The following is an 11345-nucleotide window of genomic DNA, read 5'->3' on the forward strand; positions in this document are numbered from 1 at the left end:
ACAGGCCCCAGAAGATTACCTCCAGCCTAGTCCTAGGATGGGCCATCAAACTAGCTGACATTTTCTGTTTTGAGTGTTCTAAGAGCTGTAGGATTTATTTTTACAGCCTCACTGTGCTCAGTGCCCATAACTCAGTGGTTAGGGAGCCCGCCACATACACTGAAGCTGGTGGGTTTGAACCCGGCCCGGCCTGCTAAACAACGACAACTGTAACCAAAAAATAGCCGGGTGTTGTGGCGGGTGCCTGTAGTCCTAGCTACTTGGGAGGCTGAAGCACAAGAATCACTTCAGCTCAAGAGTTTGAGGTTGCTGTGAGCTGTGACGCTTGGGCACTGTAATGAGGGGGATATAGTGAGACTCTGTCTCAAAAAAGAAAAAAAAAAAGGTGAGGAATCCAGAAAGCCTGACTAATCTACCAATGGCCCCTAGTCGTCTGTTCTTAGCACCTGTGCAGAACGGTTAGCTGCAGCCCATTGTATTAACAAGCCCACAGGAAGGAAGTGAATCTCAGGCCCAGCCTATTTACTCACTTCCAAACTGTAAATTCCTTTGTGCCCCTATGCTTTCCTGTTAAAGAATCACATCAGGAACATACACATTAAACAAAAGATTACGTAAAGGAGTCTTTTCAAAGCAGAAAACAGGGTGAAATGCTTTGTACTCACATCAATGATGTCTTTTCAGGTTAGGGTTGGTGCTGCAACAAAGGAAGATCCTTCCTACAGGTTAGTAATGGAGGACACACAGTCAGGTGCCTTTTTTTTTTTGGGAGACAGCTTCACTTTGTCGCCCTTGGTAGAGTGCTGTCGCATCACAGCTCACAGCAACCTCAAACTCTTGGGCTCAAATGATTCTACTGCCTCAGCCTCTCGAGTACCTGGGACTACAAGCACCTGCTAATGGGAGGTGAAAGTCAGGCAGCTGCTCACATGTCCCCTTGAATCACCATTAGATTCCAGAAGCATAAGTTTATGTCACCTAGAAGAAGCTTCAGCTGGAAACCAGGCTACTCTGCTGAGATGGGGAAGGTGCCTACAGTATTGCAAGGCCAGGAAAGGGAGGACGAGAAGCTCAGCCCCCCTCTCTAAAGAGGAGAGAGCAGCTGCTGCAGTGGCCTGGGGCCTGCTTGTGACCCTTCTATGGGCACGAGGGTGCTGTTAGGACACCGGCCTCCTCATTGCCTGAGATACGTGATACTTCCACTTACCTCCTCTTCCTCCCTGGAGTCAGATTTGAAGTGGTACTAGAGGAATGCTGTTCTCTCTGGATCTGTCCCTTTCCCCAGCCCGCTCACTCTCATGCTCCATGTGCTTTGCTCTGTCCCCTTCTGGTAGCAGCAGCAGAATTTCCCTTTTTCGTTTTCATATGTGAAAGCTCCCCGGGCCGTGCTCCGGAGCTGGAAGCTCCCTGGGATGAGGACACGATCCCATCATCAGCACTGGTGAAATCATATTAGCACCGGGAGGGCTCCCAGGGCCGAGTCTGCAGTGGCCACTCAGAGAAGACGGCAAATCACAGGAAGTTGACATCAGAAAACACGCTCCATGGAGATGCTAAACACACATATCATAACCATAAAAAAAAAACGAGACAAGAACTTGAATCTTTTTGGAGAAAACATGCTTTGAAATGCGCAGGCTGTCTTCTGCAGGCTGAAAGCAAAATGATTCTCCCAGGCTGTTCTTCTGAGCTGGTGAATGAGCTCACAGGCCTATTCATCTCAAAGACTAAGCTGGAATTGCAACTCAAGGGCTTGGGCTCCTTCGTAGGTAGCCTTCAGAAGGGAACATAGACTAAAATTGTCATAATGCCATATGGTGCTGGGATGGAAAGCACTACAAAGGGCTTGAAAGAATAAGGACAAAATCACAAGGGATAATTATCACCCTCAATAGAGACACGCTTTCAGAATGACTTGCTGTTCACTGTGTTCAGGGATATTTAAGACCTTAACGATAGAAATAAATGGAAATACATGGGGTAATGTATAACAATCTTAAGAGTCAAACTGATGACTACTAACTAATGCAATTCATACCAAATGGTATCATAGTGTACTCACAAGGATTAAATAGGAATTTTTACCCTGCTATTACTTATGTAGGATAAGTATTTTAAATTAGATAACAAATAATTTTTATTTTAAATATACTCATGCTAAAAACTGTATTTATCTCAACATATTTGCCTATAAAATTCACTTACTTAGTCAAAATGATTGCCTAATAAAATTGTCAACAATATAACGGCATTGCCTTAGGCAGGAACTCCAGCACAAAGATTAAAAAAAGACACAGCTGAGTATCTGATGTATTTTATTTGTTCACATTTATCCTATTTGAAGTTAACACTACTTCATTGGACAGTTTAAAAATCATTCGGTAAACAAAACAATCAACAGCAGCAACAGCTAACTAAAGACACAAGGTATATGAAAATAATGCGTCGAAAGGAATCTTCTGAATAAGCAAAGGAAATGTGACCATGATTATGAATTCAACGATAAGAAGAAAAAACTTTCCAATGTCTGTAAAAAAACCCAAAACTCTACTAGTAATAAAAAAGAAGAATTCAAAGTGCAGGTGTGCTAGTTTTCATTTCCACATCCATTCAGGAAATAGATAGAGCATACTATTCTTTCATATAAAGTGACAAGTTCTGTTTTAAAACATTCAGTTACATTATCTTGCAGATTGTTTTCCGTTTACATTATCTCTACATCAATTTAATGGAAAGATGGTCATACGCGATATGTGGTATAAATTTCTTGAATCTATGGAGAATATAGAAATGGTAAAGTGTATCGCTTCGTTTTTCGCTCTATTTGCATTAAGTAATAAGAAGCTGAACACTGAGTATCAGAAGCATCAGTACTTTAAAAAACAAACACCTCCCCAACCTATCCTGAGCCTTCTATCACTGCTGCCACTTTCAAAGTCTCTGTAACAAAAGATTGTTACTTTCCCCTGAGTTCTGATCAGCTGACATAAATGATCAGAACAATTTTTTAATGCAAAATTGGTCTTTGTCCAAATTGATCCAATACAAGTGTTATTCTGGTATCATGTAAAAAAAAAGTCACTTACATTTTTATAATTGTTTAGAACCCCAAATGTTTTCCCTTTGAAGGGGAACATCTTTTTAATATGATTTTTGAATAGAGACTTTTATGAAGTATATTTCAAATCATAAAAATATTCCAATACTCTCTAAAGTGGTACAGGATTTACCCCAGCTGACAATGCCTTTTCCATTAAAGAAGAGTCTCGTATTTGTTCTATTTCATTTTCCTTGCAGCCCTAATTGTATTTAAAAAGCCTGAATACACAAATGACTGCTGCCTTATTTAGCATGAAACAGCACTATTTTTTTAAACCATGTATACAGCTCAACAGCAAGATTAATAAGGTATAATATACACATATCACTGACAAATTCATTTTTCTGTAATTCACTGAATAAACTGTATTCTGGTAAATCCCCCTCCCCCCACCAAGAGTGTAACTGTACCTACATTGAGGTGTTTATATATTTCTCCAACAGTTTTCATTGTATTATGTTATGAAAACACTAGGCTTCAAGCCAGGTACTAATAAATATTTAATTTAAAAGAAAGAAACCCCAACACAGAAGAACATAAAAAACCCTCCCCCCTTCTCCCTCCCCAGGGAAGGTGCCTGCGTTAGCCGGACATGGCCGAGATTTCGTAGTCACTGGCCGAGGTGAGGGGCTTGCCCATCATCCGGATGTTTTTTGCACTGGTAATCCTGGCCATCATGCACACGGGCTTGTCAAAGTATTTCACCAGGGCAGGCTCAGTCAAGAGGGAGGCGAGGAACTGCTCGAAGGTGATGGCCCAGTCCCGGTCCAGGCTGGTGCTCCGGGGCAGCGCCGCCGAGCCCTGGCCGCTGCGCACCAGGACTGTGTCCTCCCCAATGTCTTCGCAGTGCAACTTGTCCTCCTCATGGGAGCCGGCACTCAGCACGGAGTACGAGGACATGGAGCTGTCGTCCTTGGTGTCGTCATCGGAGATCAGCATGGAGGAGCAGGCCCCATTGTCCCGGGGCGAGGAGTCCTCCAGCTTGATGTCCTCCATCTGTCCCCCGAGAGAGTGTTCCTCACTGTCAGCGGCCAGGCTGGCCGGGAGGGGCTCCACTGACTCCACCACGTAAGGCTGGCTGGGCCCCTTCTTGGGAAAGAGCATGCCCTGGATGCCCTGGTGGCAGGACGGCCCGCTGCCCCCACCCCCACCCTCCTTTGCAGGCTGGGCGACGAAGAGCTTGCCCACTTCCCCGATCTCCAGCAGGAGGCTGGTCACCGCTGCCGTGGCGTGGTACAGCTCCTGCTCGTTGGGGTCCTCGCTGAACATGTTATACATTGTCTTGCACAGCTCAATGAACTGCCCCTAAAAAGGGATTTGGGAAAACACAGATAATGTGAAATCTGGGGAAGAGAGACATAGGACCAGGTGGACTGAAAAGCCATTTAAATGATGACACCCGAAGATGTTTGGAAAGTCCTGTGTGTAGGATGGATGGACACGTTTAAAGTCTCTTTACTGGCTGGGGGCACCAGCTCATGCCTGTAATCCTAGCACTCTGGGAGGCCCAGGTGGGTGGATCCCTTGAGCTCAGAAGTTTAAGTCCAGCCTGAGCAAGAGCAAGAGCAAGATCCCCCTCTCTAAAAAAAAAAAAAAAATAGCCAGGCACTGAGGTGGGTGCCTGTAGTCCCAGCTACTTGGGAGGCTAAAGCAAGAGAATCGCATAAGCCCAAGAGTTTGAGGCTGCTGTGAGCCGTGACACCATGGCACTCTACCAAGGACAACATAGTGAGACTCTGTCTCAAAAACAAAACCCAAACCAAAACTCTTTATTGATCTTTCCATTTTATTTGAAAAATTTCACACATCCATAAAATAGGAAAAATTAAAAAAAGACAAAGCCCTCCTGCATATACCACTTAGAGTCTGACTATGTGGTACACATTTGCTTCACTAACTCTTTTTCTTACTCTCTTTTTCCTTGTCGAAGTGTCTTAAGGAAATCCCAGGCTCATCTCTTGTCACATCTACACACTTCAGAATGGATTCCAAGTTTTCCAAGGTGAGCCCAACCCGCTCTGTGACACACCCCTTACCTCCCTGAACTGCAAGGAATGCCTTCAGCCTGTGATTCTGTTAGGAAACTCAGCATTTTTATCCTGTGTTGTAATTATTGATATTGTCTTTTTCTCCTTTATTATACTTCAACTTCTTAAGGAAAACACGTCTGAGACATCATTTTAGCTGAGCACAGTGCTTTGCAAACTTTTAGTATCTGAGGGGAGTTGTAATGACTGGCCTAAGATGCATGGACTCTCGAAACTGAGTATTTTGTGGTTCACATCTTCTCTGCAGCGGTCATTTTCTCTCAACTAAGTATATTTCTGATGCATAAAAATATACACAATATAGATCTAAATGGAGACCAACGAGGCGCTCCCAAGCTACCATGTACTGTGAGGGGTACTTCTTTCACCTTCATCTGTGGTTGGAAAGAGGAGCGTCAAGGTTTGAAATGAATGAACTGTTGAGCACTTACCTGATTCAGTTTGGGTAAATCCTTCGCATTCTTTGACTTAGATTTATTTTCTGGCGTCCAGAGTCTCAGATAATTCCGATTTTCTTGGGAATTTGACCTCTTCCCTACAACCCACACATGGAGAAATAAGTGTTCACAAGGCGAGGAAGAAATGTACCACCGTGAAGAAGGTAAATACCCAGGAGAGGATATGGGTACCTTTGTCTGGCTTTAGGCTCACTGTGACAAAGCCATCGTCAGCGCTCTGTTTGCTCCTGCTGTCCAGTCCAACCACTACCAGGAAATATTTGGAAGAAAAAAGAAGGATGTTATAGAATATGACCATAGAGTTAGGATCTGTATTAGAAAGTTAAAGAATCTTCAGGTAAAACAAAATAAAACACCTATATGCCAACTTACATTTGAATCACAGATGAAGCCCAAGTAATATTTTTGGCTTATCTCTAATGTTGCATGGGATATACTTACATCGAACAAATTATTATTTTTTTAATCTGAAATTCAATTTTGCTGTATCCTTTATCTGACAACCCTATTTCTAGCTGAAGGACTGCTACAGAATTCTTTCTCACAGCCGGAGTTCAGTGTACGATTAAAAATTAAAGGTGTAATCCAAGCACTTTGGGAGGCTGAGGCAGAAGGATCGTTGGAGCCCAAGAGTTTGAGGTTGTAGTGAGCTAAGATGATGCCACTGCACTCAAACCCATGACAGAGTGAGACCCTGTCTCAAAATAAATTAATTTTTTAAAAATTAAAAGGATAATGCCGTATCATCTCCAGTACTTAAAAAATGTTTGAATATATCTTTTTCTCCTCTGAAAGTTGATTTCTCGCCTTCCTTTGCTATGCTGTCTATACTGTCATCTTAACTTTGCATATATGGGATTGATTTTCTGCTGCGACGCCCTGCAAAAGATCAATAACTCACTCTTTTGAGGAAATTAAAACCTACATTGGTAGAACCCAGAAAAAATAATTATTTTCCTAAAACGTTATACGCTATAGATCGATAATTTAGTATTTCAATGTAAGGGTACGTGGCATACCTCCTGGGTGAGGGGCACAACTACAACAGGGATCTTACCAAACAAATGAAAACATTGTAACCTAATCATTTGTACCCTCATATAAGTCTGAAGTAAAAAAAAAAGATTTAAAAAAAAATCCATTTTTTGGTCTTCTTAAAATAGGACAATACAGGGCATGTGAGGACGTCAGAAGGGAGAGGTATACAAAGCCCTCCGATTACCACCAATCTGTCAGCTGTCAGAGTGGATTCAAGTCCTTGTTCAAACACCCCAAAGCTGGCTGGTTTGCCAAATACGTGACCTTGACTGTGTCATGTGTTAAGTTAATCTCAGCAACTTTTAAGACAGAGTGAGGAAAATGTACTATAGGTCACTGTGAAATTTCTTTCCTCTTAAGGTTGAAAGTAATTTAGGAAACCAGTAAATATTTTAAAAGTATTTAATGTATGGCAAGCCCATACACCGAATATTGCAAAGCCATTTAAAAACTGTTTTCAAATACTTTTTAATAACGCAATACTGTTTTCACTTGACTTTAAGTGAGAAATTTAAGATATAAACCTGTACAGGTGGTTTGATCCTAGTTTTATATGTGTGTGCTTTTGTGTACATGTGTATTACATACACTATCTGAATAAAAAACTGAAGAAAATTCAAGATTAACAGTTACCTTTACCTAGTCAGGTTTTAAAACAGCTTTAGCTTATTTTATATATTTCCAACGCTGCTAGCTAAAATAACAATGACAACTGCAACAACAACAACAACAACAACAACAACAAAAAATAGCTAGGCATTGTGGCAGGCACCTGTAGTCCCAGGTACTTGGGAAGTTGAGGCAAGAGAATCACTTAAACCCAAGAGTTTGAGGTTACTGTGAGCTGTGATGCCATAGCACTCTACCCAGGGTGATAGCTTGAGACTCTGTCTCATAAAAACAAAAAAAACAAAAAAAACCCCAAAAAACGTTAGTATAGTATTACTTATACTAAGTAATAGTACTTTTGGTACTAGAAAAACACCTTTTAAAAAGCATCTTTCCATGACATGAAATGCTGCTGGGCATGAGAGCATTCCTGAAGCATTTCTGAAACAAGAGAACCCTTTTCTGAAATAAGTGTTTACTAGGTATGGCTCACATATTGCAGCCAGAATACCAGTCCGAGCGATACAGCAATATTGAGGATACCATGGGATATGCTCAGACACTATGCAGAAGCCTTACTACATCATCTTACTAGGACCTAACTGCACCCAATTTGACAACTGTCACCTCCATTTTCCACATGAGGAAACTGAGGTTCAGCGAGGCAGGCAGCTGCCTGCAGTCACCTAGATAACAAACCCACGGCTTGCAGCCTCTCTAAAGCTCTTACCCTCAACTTGTCTTGCCAATCACAGTATAAGACTGAACCTGGTTCACTTCTCTCCTCAATCACTTAGATGCTGACAGTTGAAAAGCAGGGCTAAGCTGTGCTAATTTGGGGGTGAGCAAATTGAAGAGGCAAAAGAACCCAGAGACAACCCACATTTACTTTTAGACTTAGGTAAAAACAGATGAAGCTGCCTTAATAATGAATTAGAAAGTAAACAGCTTACTATAGGATTAAGTCAAGGGATGCTGCTTAGATGATTCATACATGACAAAACAGTATATCACTTGACATGTATAAGTGAAGATATAAAGAAATTACATCGTGTTTTTTAGATCTAACATCCATATACAGCAGAGGTTGACAAACTACTTCTGCAAAGGGCCAGGTAGTGACAATTTTAGGCTTTGCAGGCTGTATGGTCTCTGCCTTAACTGCTTACTTCTGGCACTACTGCATGAAAGCAGCCATGAACAATACGGAAGTGAATGAACTTAGCTGTGTCCCAACAAAACTTTATTTATAAGCACCAACGGTTTGATTTTATGTACTTTTCACATGGCAAGATATATCATTTTACTGTTGATTTTTAAAAACCATTTAAAATCGTAAAAACCATTCTTAGTTCACAGACGATACAAAACAGGTGGTGGGCCAAATAGTTTGCCAACCGGCTGTCGAGCAAAGACAGATGTAAGAGAATGCTTTTTTACATAAAAGCCAGTCCCAATTCTAGATAGCTCCATAATGACAGGATGTTGTTCATGAGCCTAAGCCTAACAGAAAAGGACAGTGAAACCTCCACAGTTGACCACCTCCCTACATTGACCACCTCCTGAAGCTGACCTCATTCTCACAGACTGGACATGTACCACATACATGTATCAGTACAGCAGGCCTAGTTCTTTATGCTGATCACCTCCACACGTCCACCAGTTTGTTACAATCCCATGGGTAGTCAACTTCCAAAGGTTCTATAGGATATGCTTTTTCTAATCCCCTGCAAAATGCTGTACATGGTCCCTTCAATGTACTGAAGTACCTGTTTCTCCAATAGTTGCCTGATCTTAAAAATTTGAAAGGAAAGTAACACATTAGGCAACCATACTTATATACCTCTTTGACTGACTAACTCTGGAGGCAAGGCTTATTCCAGTAACAGAGGGCACTGTGGAAAATGCGGACAGTACCCTTTTGGTGAGGTCACTTACCATGTGTACATTCTGGGGTGATATCTTCAAAGAAGTACTGAGTTGCTTCAAAAGCAGAATCTGGCTCATCTTGATCAGAGGATGGCTCTAGGGAGAGGAGGAAAGAATCTTCATACTGGCAGGGTCATGACTCAATGAAAGCATGCTTAATTACCAAAGGAAATGACATAGGGGGAGGCCGAGAAGCTAAAGTTACAAAGATGGACGGGGTCACATCACTGGGGAGCCTGGAAAACTACAGAGTCTAAAACCTTAGGGAGGGAGGGGTCCCTCCATTTACAACTCCACCTTCCCTTCAACAATCCCACACCAAAGTGCCCCTTTACGTTTTCCTTTGTGTGATGAATTTCCAAAATTCTGGGGAATAATGCTTTATGAACCAAATCTTAAAAATTGTATGCTCTAAAGATAATTCCCAAATCTATAGTGTTACCGTATCTCTATCCTCAGTGCCAATCTCTCTCTCTCTTTTTAGTATTTGCTAAATATATCTTGGCTGAGACCAACCTGGCTTAAACATGAACTCAGAACCTCCCCATGTTTCCTGCTTGTTTCTGCCAAGGATGAAGCTGCCCCCGCCCCTCCCCAGTCTCAGACTCTCAGTGTGTCCTCCACTCATCTCTTAGAATTCTCATGTCCCAAGTGTTACCAAATGCTATTTATTCCTTCTCTTGCAGATTCCTGCTCTTTTCCTTTACCACAACTCAGAACAAGCACAGGATGATTCAGGAGCTTAACACAAATAGTCATTATTCAGTTCATTCTTAGTGACCAATGAATATACCAAATGTGATATAACAAAAAGGAGCAAACAGTTTACACTGAGAGAGAGAGAGAGAGAGAGAGAGAAAGAGAGAGAGAAAGCCAGGTCAAGGTTACAGACAGCTCTATACAGCTCACTTACCAGGAAGGACATGCATTTTGTACAGGAGTTTGAGTTTCTCTGTGAGGTCCCCGTGGCAGGCGGCACCTAGAAGCACAGAAGCACCAGTGTGAAAAGCCTTGTGTGTGCTAGTAATCCCCCCAGGCTCAGTGTTTTCTTGACAAGTCTACTGCTTACAAGTTTCAACTAAGCCATTGGGGACAATGGGACATATTTGGGTTAAGAGCTCTGGAACCAGCCCACTTGGTTTCAAATCCTTTGTACTTACTATGCACCCTAGGGAGAGTTAACCACTCTGTACCCCAGTTTCTCCTCTGTAAGGTGAGATGAGAACAGAAGATTCTACCCGTGATCTTGATGTCAGGACTCCATGAAATGTGAGAACCAGAAGTGAAACACTTAGAATAGCGTCTGACACATAATAAACCAGTATCTTTAGAGAGGAAGTTTGTGTGACTGGGCCACAATCTCCTAAATACCTATGAGAATTCAGAAATAACTTCAAAATGTGTTTGAGATTGCTCCAAATTACTCATCTCAGAAGTCCATTTTAGTCATTTCTGAGTTCTCCTACGTGTTTCCTCATTCTTATTTATCCTAACCTGTTCTTGTATCACCATAGCTTCAATCAAAAGAATTGTTACTGTTTCCTTTAAAGTTGATATTCCTAGAATTGAAAAACTCCTTGGAAATGTGTATATATTCTCAGGGCATCTAGTTAAAGGTGAATCATATTTGGAAAAAGAAGGAGAAGAAGAATCATAGAATCTGGGTTGGAAGGGGCCCGACAGGGAGCCTACTGTAGGGAGCTCCACTCACACATCCATGTGAGACAGAAGTCTAATTTCTGCTTACACATTCTCAAAGAGTGGGGGCTCATTATAACCAGTAACATCTCATTTTACCCATGAATACTCTAAACACTAAAAGTTCTTCCGTAACTTTTACTTAAGTCTAATGATCCTTAACCTGTAGTCTCAAGTTTATATATAAAGTCCACAAACCCCATACAATGTAAAATTTTGCATATGTGTGTATGTCATTTCTTGGGAAAAAAATACTCATAGTCATTATTAGATCTCAGAGTGTCAAAACCAGTTTAAAACTATTCCTCTTCCCCTTGTCTTACTCTGCAAAGCCAAACAGGATAGATATCTTGCCTCTACCTTCCATACAATTCTTCAGATGTCAAGGACAGCTCTTACCAACCTCAAACTCTTGGGCTCAAGCAATTCTCTTGCCTCAGCCTCCTGAGTAGCTGGGACTACAGG

The 11345-nt window shown here is 41.7% G+C and overlaps 1 protein-coding gene across 1 annotated transcript in view; it reads right to left on the minus strand.

The window, feature by feature from the left end:
* Nucleotides 1-2298: 2298 nt before the first annotated feature.
* The window catches only part of TBC1D9 (TBC1 domain family member 9), a 69751-nt gene continuing 60704 nt past the window's right edge, over nt 2299-11345 (minus strand). The window contains exons 16-20 of the mRNA XM_023513460.1: nt 10096-10161; nt 9192-9278; nt 5778-5852; nt 5580-5683; nt 2299-4405 (exon numbers count right to left, since the gene is read on the minus strand). Coding sequence (XP_023369228.1) covers nt 3683-4405; nt 5580-5683; nt 5778-5852; nt 9192-9278; nt 10096-10161 — 1055 coding nt within the window. The 3' untranslated portion in view covers nt 2299-3682. The remainder of the gene's footprint in view (nt 4406-5579; nt 5684-5777; nt 5853-9191; nt 9279-10095; nt 10162-11345) is intronic.

The sequence above is a fragment of the Otolemur garnettii genome, unplaced genomic scaffold, assembly GCF_000181295.1.
Source record: "Otolemur garnettii isolate 467f Iridium unplaced genomic scaffold, OtoGar3 scaffold00041, whole genome shotgun sequence".
In the NCBI taxonomy this organism is placed as follows: domain Eukaryota; kingdom Metazoa; phylum Chordata; class Mammalia; order Primates; family Galagidae; genus Otolemur; species Otolemur garnettii.